The 18,600-nt window shown below is 54.4% G+C and overlaps 2 protein-coding genes across 16 annotated transcripts in view; one reads left to right on the forward strand and one right to left on the reverse strand.

Annotated features, from left to right (window-relative positions):
* The window catches only part of GPR55 (G protein-coupled receptor 55), a 37,779-nt gene extending 19,413 nt beyond the window's left edge, over positions 1 to 18,366 (reverse strand). The window contains exon 1 of the mRNA XM_037524198.2: positions 17,997 to 18,366. The gene's annotated coding sequence lies outside the window, so the exon portion shown is untranslated. The remainder of the gene's footprint in view (positions 1 to 17,996) is intronic.
* On the forward strand, positions 5,458 to 9,244 carry LOC119256289 (basic salivary proline-rich protein 3-like). 15 transcript variants are annotated; one of them, XM_054700150.1, is made up of 7 exons: positions 5,479 to 5,696; positions 5,942 to 6,033; positions 6,455 to 6,630; positions 7,027 to 7,172; positions 7,477 to 7,619; positions 7,977 to 8,131; positions 8,260 to 9,244. In XM_054700150.1, exons 1-7 carry the CDS (start codon positions 5,654 to 5,656, stop codon positions 8,276 to 8,278), a joined length of 774 nt encoding a protein of 257 aa, XP_054556125.1. In that variant the 5' UTR covers positions 5,479 to 5,653; the 3' UTR covers positions 8,279 to 9,244. The 15 variants fall into 15 exon arrangements, 14 of the variants coding, with proteins under 14 accessions (XP_054556128.1, XP_054556125.1, XP_054556124.1 ...); XM_054700149.1 differs by having other exon boundaries at positions 7,977 to 9,244; XM_054700152.1 differs by lacking the exon at positions 7,977 to 8,131 and having other exon boundaries at positions 8,172 to 9,244.
* Positions 18,367 to 18,600: the final 234 nt, after the last annotated feature.

An 18,600-nucleotide genomic window follows, 5' to 3' on the forward strand; every position in this document is an offset into this window, starting at 1 on the left:
CGCTCCTGCCCCGTCTTCCTGCCCCCCCTCCACCCCCCCAGCCTCCTGCGAGCTGGCACTGCCGTTGTGAGTGTCCGGGGAGAGAAATGCCAGACTCTTGCACAGGAGCACAGCTGTCTTCCCTTTGGAACTTGGTGGTTTGAAGGTAGAACCTGCTCACAAAGTGGAGGGTATTTGTGACCCCAAGTCGTCATTTATGCATTTGACAACTTTAAATCAGAGATTTCTGTAAAGGTTCATGAAATCCTGGTACGTCGCGCACATCACGTAACGGGGAGGAAAAGCTGTTGAGGAGGGAACCGTTTCCAGCGTGCCTTGACATAAGGGCGCAGCACCTTCTCAATGAAAGGAACGTGCGTATGAAGACGCGCGGGAGGGAAGCACGGAGGCCCCCACTTCACAACACCCTCAGTTCTGAACTCAGGGGGGGTGTGAATCACAAGGCAGACTCCCCAGGGGCTGCCCAAGCCTGCGCCTTCCAGCCGCCAGGGGCCCCTGCAGCCCAGGTGGCTAACTCGGCGAGCTTCGCCCTGACTCGGCTCCTCATCCCACCCCTGGTACCTCCACACCCCGGCCTCCCGGCCTCCCGTGACAAAGCACCCCTGCCCGCCCAGGCCCTGCCTCCAGCAGGCTCATCCGGACCTCGGCTTCCTCCTCTCTGCAGTGGGCTCAGGCGAAGCCACCAGGACTCTCTGGGGCTCTTCCTCTGAGGGGGGACGGCAGACAGACGCAGATTCCAGAGCCACCATCCCGCTACGCTGCTCATCGGCCACCACGGAGAGAGAAAACGGCCCCTGCCCCGGCCTCAGTGCCTGCCCCCCCCTCAGCCTCCTGCGGCCCCTCTCTCTGGGCCCTGGCCCGGCCCTCCTCCTGCCCCCTCCCCCCAGCCAACCTCCTGTTGCTCAGCTGCAAGGCCTGCTGCCCTCCTGGGGTCCCCTGGAGCCCCTGCTGCCCCTGCCCTGCCCGTCCCCCTTCCCTGATCTCCCCCCACTTTCTCCCTGGCCTCGCTCCTGCCCTCAGCTCTGCCTTTGCCCGTGACCCTCCTGTGGCCCTTCCCTGGACCACCTGAGCAGGCCCCTCCCCAGGCCGGGGGGCTGGCCCGTGTCACCAGGCGGGTGCCTCCTGGGGATGGGTGCACAGGCCAAGGAAAGGTGACGTGCTCCCTGTGTCCCAACCGGGCAGCTGACCCCCCTCTTCCGCCTGAAGCTTTCTCTCCCCCACCCCCACCACCCCGCAAGGACATCACCCTGTTGGGTTGGGCCCAGCGGTCCCTGCTTCCAGGGGCTCCCCCTCCCTCCACCTGGTCAAGCGAGGTTGCACAGGGATTCCCTGCAGCAGCGCCGGCCTCAGACAAACACCTGCGCCCTGCGGCTCGGGGCTTCTCTCCCCAGAGAGCAGCTGGGGACATGGCCACGCAGCACTGCCCAGGAAAGGCGCCTCGGGCGGAGGAAGGGCTGAGCTGCCTCCGGCCTCGCTCGCCCACAGGGCAACGCCTGGGACACAGCAGAGAAGCCCGGCAGGTGCCCGCGCACCAGAGCAGCCCCTCGGGGAAGGGGAGTGTGCGGCCCCGGGCCCAGGCCCCTGCCCGGACGAGGGGCGCCACCTCTGCCCTGATGGTCTCCGCCAGGCCGTGGCCCTTCTCAGCCGGCCGCTCGGGCAGGCGTCAGGCCGCCGCGCCAGAACAGGGCTGTGCCGGGCAGGTCCGCCCCAGCGTCCTGTTTCCTGTGCATGTGCTGTGGCTGCTGCAGGCCTCGCGGCTCCCGGCCAGAGACAGGCAGAGCCGCGCCACGACGCACACACATCTGGAGACGCATGTGGACGCGGACGTGCACCCCCACACTTCACTCCAGAGACAACCCCGAAGCTAGAAACACCCTCAACCTCAGCCAAAGACATAAACAGAGACACAGTACTCCCCCCACTCGCGGGCACCCCACACACATCCAAGCACACCCACACATGCCTGTGCTCCCACAGAGAGGCCCCAAGACAGGTATTTTTCAAAGCACACAGCGCACAATCAGATATCACACACACGGGAGGAGATCAAAGTCCTCAACCCTCCCCCACACACGCCCACTCGCAGACACACTTCCAGCCACAACTCTGAGCCACCGCAGGGCCCTGCAGCTCTGTGGCTCTCACGTGACCCCCTGGCCACAGCCGGCCTCCCAAGCACAAAGAGCAGAGAAAAGGGGTCAGGTCATTCAAGAGAGACCTCCCTGGGGCTCCCTGGTGGGGTTAAAGTCTCTGGGCTATCAAGCTATCACCAGCTACTATGACATGAGTTCGATCCCCAGCCAGGGAGCTGACCCGCAGCAGACCTCGCCTGTCTCCCCACTGCTCCCCTCAGAGTGGATTTCAGTCAATCTGCCTGTTCTGCTCCCCACTCTGTCTCTGGTGAATCCTCTCACCCCCCCATCTCTGGCCTGAACCCCAGCTCTTGTATGCATAAATAAATACATCTTTAAAAAGAGAGAGAGAGAGAGAGAGGCCTCCGGAGGGGGCAGAGCCAGTGACAGACACAGGAGTCACCTGCCTGCTGTGTGAGTGTGACTGGAGGTGGCTGCCCAGCCGGGGGGAACCCCCAGACGTCCTGCCCTCTTCAGAATGCAGTAGGAAAAGAAAGAGAAGAGATTCTTGCAGCGTCATCTAGAGAGACTTAGAGCCTGGGAAAATCAGTCAGGCTTGAAGCCCAGGGGGTTGGTAGAAAAGAAAGAACCTGCTGCTTGTGAAAGTGAAACTTGGATTTAGCACAGAGCACCCTGCGCTGAGGAGCCGGCGGCGGCCGTGCAGCGGCGTGGAGGAACACTGCAGCTCCGAGAAGACACACTTGGACGGACTTTTTTACTACGATTACAATTATGCAGATGAGTGTTTGACACGCTACTGGAAAACACACGGGCAAGAACACGCAGGAGGTGGGAGCGCAAGACGGTGAGAAATTCTCCTTTTTAGCATTTCTGTACAATGAGCAAATAAGAATGAAAAGTTGTGGTAATCCTTTCGTAACCCACGTCAATCCTATAGTCACGCCTGACTGCTCACAATCTTGCAGTCACGCATGTCAGTCATTTCGGCATCAACCTCGGGGCAGGGCCATCGTCACTACAAGCACCTTGCCACGGAAGTCAGCCTGGCCACGGAAGTCAGCCTGGCCACGGAAGTCCGCCTGGCCACGGAAGTCCGCCTGGCCACGGAGAACAGTCCTCACCTCAGTGCTTAGGTGCCTAATGGTGCATCGTCCCGGAAGTAGCCTGGAACTCTGCAGGAACAGACGTCAAGTCTATTGGGTTCAACATCGAGACACACTTGCTAATTTGCCACTTTAGAAAAGTCCACCTTTCAGTAACACGTTTCAGTTGACTAATCAAACACATTTCTTCAGGACCTGAGCTGGGCACAGCCTGACTCCTCCCCCAACCTGGCATTGGAAGAAGTAACGTCAGGTGTTTATGGGGTGGGCTTGTCCCCCTCCCGCCTCCCTGCACCCCACACATCTCCTGGCCCACCACCCCCACCCCCGGCAGCACTTGGAGCCACGTCCAGCAGGCCCAGGGACACAGTGTCCGCTGGGCTCCAGAAAGCACCGTCCTCCCACCCCTGAGATGGATGGTGCTCCTGGAGTCCGGCCATGCTGGGCCTAGGGGATGCAAATGGCCTGGGGCAGCTGGAGCCTCCCAGGGGCAGATGCTTTCCTGACCTCGGGCTGTGCCTGGACAGGATCCAGCAGAGGCTCCCCGCAGGGTGGGACACCCCCCCCCCCACAGCAGATGGAGTGGGGGAGAAGGCTCAGTAAGTTATTCTGCCCCGCTCCCCACCCACCCTGGGCATTAGAATTCAGAGCTCAAGGTTGGGGTTTCCTGGCTGCTGCAGGGGGCCTTGTTGCCCCAGCCAGGTAAGACTCTGGCAAGCAGCTAAGAAAAGGGTCTCACACCATGGGGCCGGAGCTTAAAGAGCTTCACACAATGGGGCCAAAGAAAAAAGAGCGTCACACCATGGGGCTGAAGATTCCTTGTGTCTCACACCGTGGGGCTGAAGATTGAACATCCCTTTGTTTTTTATTCTTGGTCATAATGAGAAAGAACTTCTCAGTCAATATGTTAGGGGGAAAAGGCAGTCCCAAAGCAAATTCCATACAGGCTTTGTGGACTCCACCCCCACCCCAGGTCAAAGCCAAAGACACTGGGAACTCCAAATCCCATCACCACCAAAGGGAAGGTGGCTGGGACCTGAGGGTGGGGTTAAGCAGCCAGGTGGATACAAAAGGCAGACACGTGGGCTTTGGGGCTCTCTCCATTTTGGGGCCCTCGGCCAGCTCGCAGCGTCCGTCTAGCTCTGAGAGTGACTTTGGGGTTTCCAGGTCGTCGGATCGGGTAGGACGCATTAAAGACTTTATTTCCCTATTTTCTCCCTGAGTTGTACATTTTCCTTATTTCTTTTTCTCTTGTAAATAAACCTTTTATTAACCCTTTTGCGTGTGTCTGTAGTAGAGTATTCATAAGTCCCTTTAAAGCGCGCGGGTGAGGACCCACAGCCAGGAACCCGTTTAATATCGGGGTTGCTCTATAACAAATACATTGGGCAATAAATGTATAAGAATACATTGAATACATGTATAAGATATTATTGAATACATGTATAAGATACATGTATCTTATACAATATAAGATACATGTATCTTATACAATACATGTATAAGAATATTGTAAGTGCATGGCATGGAGAATTACTTGCTTCAAAGTTAAACACTGAATAACTTGGCCCACTTGACAGTGGGAAATAATTATCGTGCAAGGGCATGTCTGATAAGCAACCCAGAGCTGGTCATAACATTCCTCACATGGAAGTTCCGTCGAGAAGCCTTGCCATGAATCGTGAAGTTGATTACTCTAGGAGTTTCCAAGCTGAATCATCAAGTTGGTTACGCTAGGAGTTCCTAAGCTGATAAAAGTTCTAATCACTGATTACTGGGAAACAAGGGGTCTCCAGCTGCAGGACATGTAGAGAGAGGGGTCTCCTGATAGGGCAGCCGTGGCGACAGGGCGGTACCAAGGACTGTTAGCTGCCCTAGGTAGTTGTTGAGGCTGAAATAATGCGTCTAAGTTTTGATTATCGATTAACTTTTAAGGTCGTTTCTTCTCTTAAGAACACGTAGGCGACAAAACGTCTGTGGGAAAGCAATGTGCTGAGTGTTTGTTTTGCTTCTCTGCAGACGATGATGTCATCCCATCGCTTGCCTTAACATAGAAATAAAGACCCGCCGCGGAGGAGACGCTGGCACCCATATAAGAGTGTCTGTATCTGCCTCCCCTCCCCTTCCCTTCCCTTCCCTTCAGCCCTGAGGTGTCGCCTAGGCCGTCTCATCCTTTCAGGGACACCTGACCCGGCATTTTGCCAAAAGTTGGTCTTCAACACCTGGCAAACTGCCTGCGCTTCGTGATCTTTTGCAAACTCAAGGTCATCAGCAGGGCGGGCGCAGGCTTCCCGCAGCAGGCGGGCGCAAGTGCAGCTGCCTCGAGTCCTGCAGAACAGATGCCAGTCGGGGGGCTGCCCTGGGCGTGGGGGGCAAGGGGCGCGGGACACGCGGCCTGAGGAGAGTGACTCTGGACCTCACCACCCCCGGGAGTGGGGAGGAAAGAGACAGCCGAGGATGCACCCTGGAAGGACCTGGAGGGACAGGCAACCTGTGCACTGTGAGTTCTCAGGGGCCACCCCTCCCCGAAATCAGTCAGCTTCCTGCCTGAGGGAACATGCTGCCGCTCTCGGTTGGCCAACTAGTGTGGCCAGGCCCCGCGAGGCAGACAGACAAGAGCACGTGAGGGGACCCTCGCTCCGGCCAGCCAGTCTTCCTCACGTCTGTCTGAGGGGGGAGCAGGAGCGTAGGGGCCCAAGACTCCAATCTCCATGCGGGTAACCTCCGTCTGTGCTTTCTCTCCAGCCCCCAACCCCACCCCAAAAATCTACAACTGGCTCCAGGGAGGCTGCTGTGGGGACATCGTCCTGACCTGGCGAGCTGCCAGGGCTGCAGAGGTGAGCAGCTGCCCACAGGGCACGGGGACACATAGGGGGCTGGGCCCCTGGCCGGGTTCCCAGGGCACTGGCACCCTCCAGCCCCAAGACCTCACAGCACTAGGGCTGGGCAGAGACTCAGCTAGTGCCCTCCTGCTGCCACAGCCTCCCTTCCCGGGCAGCCCCTGCCCCTCCAAAGCGTCTCCATTTCCTGGAGAGGCTGTTTTGGGGGGCTGGGGTGTAGACCAGGCATAGGGCCTGCAGGGCTGATCACTCCTGAGTGAGGAGGTGGAGCTTGAGCGCAGCAGGGAAGTAGCCTGAGGAGGAAGCACCCTGAGTTCCCAGGATAGCCACCCGCCTCCGCAGCTGAGAGCCCAGAGTCACAGGGTTTGGACAACGGGGGGTGGGTGGGGGTGTTCCCTTCCTTTGGCCTGTACACCAGTCCCCAGGAGGAGCCCGCCTGGTGACACAGGCCAGCGCCCCAGCTGGCTGGGGACTCGAGTGGAGATGGGACCTTCCTGGGATGCTGGACAGTCCTCCAGGCTGCCCCACAGTGACCCCACGTGCTTCTCTCTGCACCCAGGAAGCACCCCACCCGCGAAGCTCCAAGAGGCCCAGGTACCCACGGGCAGGCCCCTAGGCCCCTGGGGCAGTTGCAGGATGACCCAGGATTGGGAAGCTGGTGGGAGGAGGAGGCTGGGCAGGAGGGGTGTAGGGACAGGCGAGGGGTCTGCCCAGGTGTCTGGAGGTCAGGGAAGGGCCACAGGAGGGTCACGGGCAAAGGCAGAGCTGAGGGCAGGAGCGAGGCCAGGGAGAAAGGGGGAGAGAGAACAGGGAAGGGGGACGGGCAGGGCAGGGGCAGCAGGGCCTCCAGGGGACCCCAGGAGGGCAGCAGGCCTTGCAGCTGAGCAACAGGAGGTTGGCTGGGGGAGGGGCAGGAGGAGGGCCGGGCCAGGGCCCAGAGAGAGGGGCCGCAGGAGGCCGAGGAGGGGGCAGGCACTGAGGCCGGGGCAGGGGCCGTTTTCTCTCTCCATGGATGAGCAGCGGAGCGGGATGGTGGCTCTGGAATCTGCTTCTGTCTGCCATCCCCCCTCAGAGGAAGAGCCCCAGAGAGCCCTGGCAGCTTCGCCTGAGCCCACTGCAGAGAGGAGGAAGCCGAGGTTGGGATGAGCCTGCTGGAGGCAGGGCCTGGGCGGGCAGGGGTGCTTTGTCACAGGCCAAGATGCCTTTAGGAGCTAAGCTGGGCCCCATTGGGGCACCATGCCCAGAAACTGCCTTCCAGCCTGGCTGGCGGGTGCTCCGGGACCCCTCCCCCCGGGGCCTCCCCCTCCCCCAGGAGCCCTTCCGCAGAGGATGGAGAGACTCTCCCGTCCCTGAGCTTGGGCACCTGGGTGATGTCTGGGCTCCGGAGTCTCCCAGAGTGAGCAGAAACACCCACGTTTGTCTCCGGGCATCCTGGCCCAGGGGGACCAAGGGCACCGAGGCGGCGGAGATCGTGTTGGTCAAGCAGCCGGAGCCCAGAGCCGGGGCCCTGTGCCAGGAACGGTGAGGCCGGGTGGGCCCAAGCCCAGAGGCAGGACCAGTGGTGGACCAGGCAGGACCGGCAGGTGAGGAGCCTCCCTGCAAGACACCTGCCACCGCGCCATTCCCCGCGCCTCGGGGCCCAGGGAGGGCCCGAGCACGTACCAGGAAGTGGTGGAAATGACCTGCCAGAAGCCCGGCGGGCAAGCGTGATATGGAAAAGGGCAAATGCACATCCCTGGTGTGTGACGGACAGACGGGTTTCCCAGAACTTCCCTGGGAAGAAATGAGCTAGGGAGCCTGCATTTCTGGGGTTCTAGACGACTCATCCCCCAAATCCAGCTGCCTTCCATGTCTTCTCCTCTGCTGTCTCCCAGCAAACGGGCAACAAACCCTTAACCCCTCAAATCATGCCCTCCCTCATCTGTTTCACCTCCCGCCAGCACCTCCGCTGCTCCAGCCACCCTTCAAGGTCAGGAACCCCATCCCAGCTCTGCCAGCCCCGCGCCGCCCCTGCTCCGCCCCTGCTCCGCTCCTGTCTCCACTGGCCTGATTATGATGCACACATTACAGTGCACCCCATCCCCACAAACACGAGGTATTGGCAGGGTCCAGTGTCTGCCTCTCACCCCCCACAGTGAAGGAACCAGCCCCAAGGGGGAGAGCCCGACAGACCCCCAACAGGATGTGGGATCAGAAATTGAGGCTGCTGCCCCCTGTGCCCAGGGGACCTGTGGAGCCGTGAGCACCCAGAGGCGGAAGGAAACCAGCAGATGCTGCTGCCAGTCAACCAGGGGGTCTCCAGAGTGGGGGCCACAGAAGGAGACCCTGAGTGCATATGGGGAACAATGGGGGTTTGGGGGGTCCCCAAGCCTGCTCGGGCTGGTGGTCAGCCTTATCCAGCCAGGGGCCCGGGGTGGGCATCACTGAGCATGGAGATCGTGGACCAGCCACTCCTGAGCAAATATGAATTTTAAAATAAAATTACCTAGTTGGGAAAACAATGCAGATTGGTTTTGATCAATTCAAGCAGATACGAGTAAAACCCGACTATGCCCAAGAGGTCAAGGGTGCCGGCCTTCGACAATCTCGTCCAAAAAGCCTTCCTCTAAAATTATCTATTAAAAAGCTTTGCATTTTTGCGTTAATTTTCTCTTAAGGATTTCGATTCAGCCTCATCTCTGTGGACACGAACTCTGTAGAGAGTCACCGTTTTTACAGGTAAGTTATAAGCACGTACTCAACTCACACTCGCTGGTTTGGGGGTGTCAGGAGAAGGACAAAGGCAGCCACTTACTCAGCGGGTTCCACATGCTCAAAACCACAGTTCATGGGTCTTGTTTTGTTGCTATTATTTATGTGAAGTTCGGTGTGTGAGAATGCAATCCCTGTCTCTGGTATGGTGAACACTGCAACTGTCTTAAGATTCTGAAGCTTTGGGTTTCTCAGGACTGCCCCCAAAATCTTCACTAACACCCTGGGCACTGCCTTTCCAGCACCAGCTGTCAAGATTTGACTTTATCCTCAGTACCTTCCAGGAAGAGGCCTTTTCATGTCAGCCTCCCCCCAAAAGTGTCTGGGGTGCCTAGGGAACCCACTGAAATTTCAAAATTGAAATAATTCCCCCGAGCTTTGCAACATTCATTTTGGCACAAGCCCAGCGCCACGTTGAATTAACAAATACCCAGTAAAGAAAGCACTTTTACCACATCAGTGATTTTTTTTCTTTTAATCTGAAATGAATAAAATCGGGGGAATTTCTTCTTAAGTCCTTTAGCCCCTGAGGACGGCGCTGCCCCGCCTCCCACGCCCTGCAAAGGCAGCCCCCCCACCCTCGTACAGTTCTGGGGTAACGAAGACTCCTGCGTTAACCAGGACTTGGGGTCAACACAGCAGAAATTAAGTCTCCCCAAAGGAAAAGGCTCTGGCCGGGTCATTGGGTATGAACGGGATTCGCAGGGCGCATGGAGACCCCGGAAACCCCCCACGTTTGGGGGAGACGGTGAGGAAGGTTTCAGAGGCCAGGAGGTTCCGATCACCATGCGGGTCTGTCCCCCGGGAACGCCCGAGGGGGGCTGATCTGACGCAGCCTGGGGCCCAGCACGAGGCCCCCATAGCGCGAGGAGAATGAGGAGCCCCGCGGGCGCCTCAGCCGCTGGCGCCCCTCGCGCTGCTGCCGGGTTGGGACGCGCTTTAGGGTGTGGACAGACGCCCGCGGTCGACGCTCTGTGCGGACCAGGGCGCGGGCGCGGCCCTCCCCGGGGTGAGCCCGGCCGGGCCTCCTGCCCCCCTCCTGCCCCCCTTCTCCTGCAGCTCCCGCAGGCGCCCGCCCGCCCCAAGGGGGTGCGCATCTGAGCGGGTGACACCCCTCAGGGCAGAGCAGGGAGACCGGGAGGAACAAGGAGCGGTGGTCTCCCCATTGCTCCCTGCACCCCAGAATCACTGCGGGGAGAGGGGCTGCAGCCCCAACTCGGGGCGCTGGGATGGGGTGGCTGCGCCCCGTGGAGTAGGCCGGGGGCGCGTGCTCGCGGCGGGGAGTCAGGTCTGCGGGGCCTGAAGAATGTGCTCCAGACTCATGAAATGGGGTTTTCACCAAACCCAAGACATGGACCCAAAAGGGAGGAGGGGAGGCCTCGGAGGCCGCGGGGGCGCTAGGGGGGCTGGGGAGACGCAGAATGAGCCGCCCGGGCCCTGGTTCGCACAACCCAGCTGCAGCAAATGCTGCCGAGACCCCGGGAACCGAGGCCGGGGGGAGGTGAAGGCCGCGGAGCCTGACCTTCCCCCGGGCTGGGATGCCGCCAGGTGCCTGCACTCGAGGCTGCCCCGGGGCTGCACCTGCGGGCGCTGAGATGAGATGCCCGAGGCCGGCGCGCCCTGGGGAAGAGGCTCCGAAACCAGGTCTGTGGAAGTCAGCGGGTGCGGCCCGGGGGAGGTCCCGGCGGGGCCCAGGGAGTCCCTTCTGCACCCCCCACCCCCCTCACCCCCCCCCACCCCCCGCTGGATCAGGCCGCAGCTGTGGCGAGTGTCTGCTCTAGACCAGCCGGCGCAGGCAGGGCCAGCCCATCCGAGCCTGGGGGGCCTCCCGGGCCTGCGAGGGCCATGGCAGGTGAGTCTCAGTGTGTGTGAAGACCTTGGGGTTCTCTGAGACACTCCCCCAAATCAAAGAGCAGAACATCTCAGTCACATGCAACTTGAGCAAAACAGTAAAGATTGTCAGAGGTTTGTGCCCTCGGTTGACCTGACCTAGCATCAGCTTTCACGAGTTCCACTTGCGTGTGGCCGGCCCCAGCCGCCCCGTCCCCCAGGGCCAAGTTTGAACTGACCGCTGCACCCCTTCCACACCGCACCCAGGGAGCCCCAGGAGCTGCCATCGACATTTTCAGTGCTTCCAGGAGCACCTGGCAGGCAGCAGCGGTGCAGGCACCTAACACCTGCTCTGCTCCCCGCACGCTGCGGGTTTACTGAGGTGACTCGTTTCATGACTGGGCTGCAAAAGGAAAACTGAAAGAAGCTTGTGTCAAAGCTGCCAGGTGTGACCAGGACTTTGGTTGCATTTGCAGCTGGGGGCTGGAGGACAGGCCCCCAGTTCACACTCCTGAGTCTGGCCCCCCCAGAGCTCGAGGCCTGCGGGGCTATCTCTTCCATTTGGCAGGTCCTTCCAAAGCATCATTGCCTTCAGCCATTTCGTTAGAACGTTGATGAGGAGGAATTCCCAGTCAACACTGAGCAAAAGGCAGTTATTCGTTTTTCAGTGACGTACTCGCTGTTGTACGTGGTTTTATTTCAAATCCCGGTTTCTGAGGCCCATCGTGACCTTGAGGACTTACTACAACCCCGTGTCCAAGTTCAACCCGTCTCCCCCACGTCTAACACGGCTTGCACACACCTAGCCGTGAGGACTTCCTAAAACACAGGCCTCTCCCTGGTCCTGTCCAGGCGGAATCTCTGTGTCGAGCACTCCAGGCTCAGGCAGATCTGGGGGCAGAGAAACTCCCCAGTGCTCCCTGCACCCCACTGTCTTCCAGCTAAGACCCACTGAGCACTCGGTACCTCACCCAGCTCCCCACCCAGCTCCCTCCCACGTGCCCTACTATGGCCCCTGGACCTTGGTTGTCTCCGAGAGAACCTTTCCAGCTGCCCCCCATCACCCCAGCCCCCACCCCCCTCCACCTTTCTCCTTCCCCCTCCGGCTTCCCCCTCCGGCTTTCTCCTTCCCACTGTGAAGTGAAGCAGCCCCAGCAGCTGCTCTTCCGTCAGCTCCCACAGGCCTATGGTAACAGCTGCTCGGCCAGAAGTTTCTCTTGTCGCCACTGAAAGGGAACCACGGACAGAGCCGAAGCATGGAGTCCCCAGCCCTGACTGGTGCCTCACCCCAAACCTCTCTTCCGTGACTGCTCTCTGCCCACACCTGACCACACTGACCAGGAGAACAATACAAAACAGAGAGTCCTGGTTTTTGCTTTTACTTGTTGCGCAAAAAAAAAAAAAAAAAAAAAGTAAACATTGATCATTGATGTCAACATGGACCAAAAAGAGGAGAGAAAAAATCCTCCTGCACTTCCAGGCCCCCCTGTATCAAACAGCCCCCCCAAACCCCCGCTCCTGGCTGTCTCCAGGCATCCAAAGTCTACTGAAACCAGTGGGCACAAGTGAGGGCGGCGGTTATTTTGCTTCTGCCATTAGCCCTCTGAGCAGCAGCTCCCCGCCTGAGCTGTGCGTGCTGGCTGGCGCACGAATAAGCGGCCGGCGTAGGTGCTAGTACGTGAACAGACCAGCATTTGTGGACCTGCTCCCAGCTACAGGCCGCTCAGGCAGCTTTCCCTCCTTGGGGAATTACTGCTTTGAAATATCCCCTCTTAAGGGGAGTCCCTGTGTCCCAGGGCCCTGATGTTTTCATGGCCCTTCATACATGTTGTCAGGTGACTCTTCCAGGGGGGTTTGCAGCGTCCCTCCTGCCTGGATCCCTGGTTCTCAAAGGGCAGTCCAGGCACCTTTGGGTGGTCCCAGGACACGTTTTGGGAATCCACAGTTCAAAACTGTTTTTATTTATTTTTAAAGATTTATTTATGTATGCCTACAAGAGCTGCGGGAGGTGGGGGGTGAGAGGATTCCCCAGAGACAGAGTGGGGAGAAGAACAGGCAGGTTGACTGAAATACAGAGGGGAGCAGCAGGCGAGTCAGGAGAGGTCTGCTGTGCCATGTGGGTAGCTCCCTGGCCGGGGATCGAACTCATGCTGCAGTGGCCGTGGACAGCTTCATAGTGCTGATGCTTAACCCCTTGCGCCACCAGGGAGGCCCCCAAAACTGTTTTTAAATAGGACTAAGGCTTGTTAACTCCCTCTTGTGAGTGTGTAGAGGAGTTTGCCAAGTGATGTGTGGTGTCACAGCACAGTGATGCAGAGGGGAAGCCAGGCCCCTTTTATTAAGCCAGACTGTGAAAACGTAGAAGCAATGCTTCTCTGCTCCCTAACTTTGTTGTTGTTGTTGTGGTTTGGAAAGTAGAGCTGTTTTCACAAAAACGTTATTTACATAAATATTTTAAGGTTTTCTGTTTTAACTTCTAATATGGCAAATGCTGATAGATGTAATCTACATACATTGATGCTTTGGGGTTCTTCATTATTTTTAAGAATGTCAGGGGGTTCTGAGGTCACCTAGTTTGAGAACCACGGGCATGGGTAGAAGGTGCAGAGTCCTGGGTTAACTGAGTGGGGCTTGTGGTGACCACGCCCCAGTAGCCTGTCCGGGCACCGGGGACGAAACGCGGTGCGATTCTGCATTTTGTCCCTTTTATCTATTCTTTCTTGCTTTTCTTTCTTCTTTCCTTCCCCTTCTTCCTCGCTGTTCTCTTTTCCCTCCTCCAGTCTCGGTTTACATGGCCCCTTCATGCCCCCTTCATGCGAACTGAAAATTTTCTCTCGTATCTGGAGGCTTAATGACATTTGAAATAGATTTTTCATTATTACTCATCCGATTCGAAAGAGGCAATGCTTATATTTTTAAAACATCTTTGCATGTGATCAAAGAACTGAAAATGAAAATGAGATTTTTTTTTTATGTCAAGTTGGCAGAGATTTATTAAATTGCAACTTTGGGTGCTGGCAGACATCTTAGGGGGAGGGCATCCTCATGGGGCATCCAGAGGGACACCCGGCAACATTTGTCAACAGTCTTCAAAACAGCCTACCCTGTGCCAGGGGGAATGCCAGGGGAGGAGGAAGAACATACAGAAGGCCAGGTGGTGACAGGCACCAAGGAGAAAACTAAAGCAGGAAGAGGATTTGGGAGTGACAGCGGCAAGGCTGAAATTTGAAATATAATTACAAAAAAAAAAAAAAAAGTCATGCTGAGAAGTTGAGTGTAAATGGCTTCATTCCTTGTTCGCAACATGGATGTGACAGTCATAGATTTTACCTCATCAAATTGTTGTGAGGATTCAATGAATGAATATACACAAAGCACCTAGATTACTGTCTTACCCACTGTAAGTGCGCCACAAAAATTAGCCATTTCTGTCATCATTACCTTAAATTTTTGAAGGTTTTAGTTTTTTTTCCAAGCATCAATTAAATTTGTGTTGGGAATTTAAAGATGGCAAATATGGTCACCATGTTGTTATACTCCTCAAAAAAAACCCTAACAGGTATCACGAACCACTTATTACACCCTTTCTCCCTTATCCAGGAATCCTTCTAAACATAGTCCTGCAGGTAGTCAAATCCAACATTTGGAGCTGGATACAAAGAACTTGTGTATCACCCCTTGATGCAATTACATTTCAGGATAGATTCCTCTTTCAAATTTCCTCTACTAGTCTTACCCGTTTACTATGGGACAATAATGTCCTCCACTACCAAGAACTGGATCCTACCTCATCCATCCTTTCTGCGAAATGATAATCTCCATTTACTCTGAGTAGCAAAGAAAAGAACAATTTGCTGTCCACTGTTGAGATTAGGTAAGATGATACAAACGACTCCACAATATTAACTGTCTAATGATTGCATGTAATTTATGAGGGCTCACCCAGCAGCCTGATCTTTGCTTCCTACTTCCTATGTTTACTTTTTGTGACAACAGGTCTGAGTTCTTGTTTTCGGCATGTGTGACACTGGATCAGATGTTCCTAGGACAGGAAGTGGTTCTTAGACTCTGTTCTCCTTAAATAATTGTGAGATCCCCGCAGGATGAACCCAGGCACGTTCTCTTGAGCTTCTTCAAGACAGTCCCACTGTTGAAATTTGGTGGCAAATAGTAGTATCGCTATTCAGGGGCCTAGTAAATCAGCTCAGTGGAAATTTTCTTAGCACTATAAAGCCAAACCCAAAACAATTCAAGTATAGGGAATGAATCTACTTCCCCTTGGTAGGCCAGATGTCCATAAAGAAGACTTAGTAAAATGCAGCCAGAAAAGATTATGTGTCAAGACAGAGGTTCTTTAATTCTTTTTGGAAGGAGTCCCATGCCTATGTCAGTAGGAGGGCTTGTTCCAGCATTCATCAGAAAACTGGGTTTTATTCCCAACATTTTATTTTTTTAAATATCAAACATACAGAAGAATTGAAAGAAAATTAAACACTCATCCTTTACTAATGATCTATATTAAATATAAAATATAATATATGTTATATATATTTACATATGATACCATTTTATTGCTAGGCCATCTGAAAGTCAGTTGTGGACTTAAGCTCACTTTCACCCTTAAACACTTCACCTGCTTCTGCTGAAAGTAGAATACTCCCTTACATAACCACAATGCCATCAGCACACCCAAGAAAGTTAACCTGAATGCAATCTTATCAAATAGACAGTCTTTACTAAATTTCCCCAATTAGCTCCAAAATGTCCTTTATGTCCTTTTAAAGATACAGTATCCTGCACCCAGTCAAGGTTTAATGCAGTGAGAAATGTGTCCCCTGCCCCAACCTTTTTCCTGTCTTTCGTGACACTGATTTTTTTTTAATAAAGTTTTTTTTTAAGATTTATTTTTTATTTATACAAGTGCTGGGGTACAGGCCAGATGTGCGGGAGGGTGAGAGGATTCTCCAGAGACAGAGCGGGGAGCAGAGCAGGCAGACTGACTGAAATACACTGCTGAGGGGAGCAGCGGGTGAGACAGGAGAGGTCTGCCTAGCCATGTGGGATTCTCCCAGCGGGCTGGGATTGAACCCATGCTGCAGAGGCTGTGGACAGCTTCACAGTGCGGCGCTCAACCACCTGTGCCACCAGGGAGGCCCCTACACTGATATTTTTGAAGAGTCTTAGGGACTATCCCTAGGCTCTCTTTGCCTAGTTGCTTCTTCATGATGGCATTCGGAGTAACTGTTGTTCACAACACTGCTTAAGTGACGCAGTGTCCTTCCTACTGTATCACATCAGGAGCCAACAGAGTGTTAGTTTGTCCCATTCTTTCTGAATCTAATTTTGATTATTTAGGTCAGCAAATGTCTGACAGCACTCTCAACTAGAAGTAATACATCATCTGCAAAGTGAGACTTGGCTACTGTATGAACACGCTGTACCCCGAAACATCTCCCCCCAAAACTTTAGAACCTTGACAGAATCAGTTGTTGCAGAGGTCATTGCATAATGATCATCCAATCTTATTATTTATTAGCGGTCATTCTTCTGTAAAGACAGTCTGAAATCCAGCTTTTTAACACATTTAAAAATCACATTTTAAATCATATTTAAAAGAGCAGATCTGGGCCTCCCTGGTGGCGCAGCAGGTTGAGCGCAGTGCTGTGAAGCTGTCCGCAGCCTCAGCAGCATGGGTTCGATTCCTGGCCAGCCGGGGAGATAACCCACATGGCGCAGCAGAACCCCCCCATCTTGCCCGCTGCTCCCCTCAGCAGTGTATTTCGGTTCATCTGCCTGCTCTGCTCCCCTCTGTGTCTCTGGTGAATCCTCTCACCCGCCCACACTTCTGACTATACCCAGTGCTTGTATAAATAAATAAATCTTTTTTTTTTTTTGAAAAAAAGGAAAACTGCAATGTTTTCTTGGAAAATGCAGATGAATATAAAGAGGAAAATAAAAATGATCCATAAATCCCATAATCACCCTTTTGGTGCAGGTCCTTTGGCCTTTTTGCTATGCATTGCTAATAGTCAGAGGGTAGGGCGGCGCATTCTCCAGGAGTCAACAACAAAAACCCAGGATTGGTATTGCTGTGAGTATTCCATGTGTATATAAACAGGGATAGCACAGAGGTTTGGGTAGAAGCACAGCCTCTTCAGTCTGAGTTCAGCTCTCACATCTGTCATTTACTGAATGACCTGGGCAAGTTGCTTCTCTGTCTTTCAGTTTCCTCATCTGCAAAATTAGACTATTACCACTGACTTTCTAGGGCAGGTGGCAGTAGTTAAATGATCTGACATATAAAGCACTTAACACAGAGCTGGAAACAAAGTGCTCAGTAAGTGGAACCCTCCAAGGCAAAGAGGGGTGAGAAGTGGAGAGGGGAGCAGCGGGTGGCAGGAGAGGTCTGCGCGCCATGTGGGACCCTCCTCCTGTGGCCGGGGAGCAGCCGGGGATCGAACCGGCGTTGCAGAGGCTGCGGGCAGCTTCGCAATCCAGCGCTCAACCGCTGCGCCACCAGGGAGGCTCAGCATTGCAGTTTTCTGTAATGAACACGCACTGATGGTTTCAGCATATTTCTAGTTAGATTCAGAGAGATTCTTCTTGGGGAATGTTTCTCCTATTAAGAGTCAGGATCACAGGATAGACACTTGGGCACATGTTTGGGTTAATGAGCTGATAAGTGGCAACTTAGCAACATGTAAGATTTGCTTTACACCATGCCAGCTGGGGGAAACAATCCAATTCAACTGGGAATCCATCTTCCCAGAGTCCTAATCAGAGACTGGCTTTGTGCAAGACCGCAGGCAGCTCTCAAGCACAGAGAAGTCTGAGCCTTGGACCCCAAATTGTTTACGAAGTAACAGTAGGACAAATAAACACACTGAAAGCAATTTTTGATAAGGACAAGATAAGAAAAGCTTGGCAACAGAAGTGATCATCATCCTTGAAGGTTAGATACAGAAGCGAGTTCTGAGGCATCAAGAAATTTCTAAAAGGGAAGTCAGGATCCTACAAACCAGGAAAGTAATACTCTGAGAATTTTTACAAGATTCTGGATCTTTAACTTTCCTGTGTGTTACCTTTGTTACTCCATGCCTATTTTCCTAGAGTTTTCATCAGAGGCGAAATGCCTTTAAAAATGAAAGTAGGGAGCCTGACGAGCAATACCAAACCATGCACAATTCTGAAGAACAAAAGCTCACCAAAACACAGCCCCTCCATGGAGAGAACTAAAAAATCATGACTTAAAGAACTTGAAAGTTGGTACTTCCAGTCTCACAAGAAAAACCTGAACAAAGTGATTATCAACTTTGCTTAGAACCATTGGAGAATGGCAGGCAGAGGGCAGATGAGGAATACAGAGAATCACCACCTACCAGGAGCAGAAGAGGCCTTGGCGCCCACAGCTGGTAGGAACACTTCAGTCTTTGATGACTTGCTGGTGCCTGGATGTGGACTAGCTGGGAGAGTGCAAACTCTTGGGGTTCCCTAGCCAGGCAAGCCCACACTTCCCTGGGGTTTACCTCCAGGAGCCACCCAGTTGTCACTGTGAAGATGGGACAACTAGCCCCATGCTTCAGCCTGGGGAGGGAAAAGTAACCACTTTCAAAAACCCCCGGGAGGATTGTAACCATTCTGGAAGCCCAGAGCATTCTGTTCTCCTAACACAAGCCTGCCAGGAAGGGAAACTGCTTTCCAGGAGCCTTATCTGCCCTGGAGTAAGAGCAACTAGACAACTCTAGCCCCTTCCAGCCTTGGGCCTCACAAAAGGGGAGATAAAGTACGGCCTAGAAATGCATCTGCTCGTGGTTTGTTTTTTGTTTTTTGACTGGCCGGAAGGGATGATACTCAGTGAAATAAGTCACAGAAAAAAAGAAAAATATCGAATGGTTCACTTACAGGAGGAATACAGGGGAACCAAATAAGGGATCAGGGGAAAAATAATAACAATAAAAAACAAAATTAGCAGGCAGCTGTGAG

The sequence above is a fragment of the Talpa occidentalis genome, unplaced genomic scaffold, assembly GCF_014898055.3.
Source record: "Talpa occidentalis isolate TD23 unplaced genomic scaffold, MPIMG_talOcc4v2.1 talOcc4.3, whole genome shotgun sequence".
Lineage (NCBI taxonomy): Eukaryota > Metazoa > Chordata > Mammalia > Eulipotyphla > Talpidae > Talpa > Talpa occidentalis.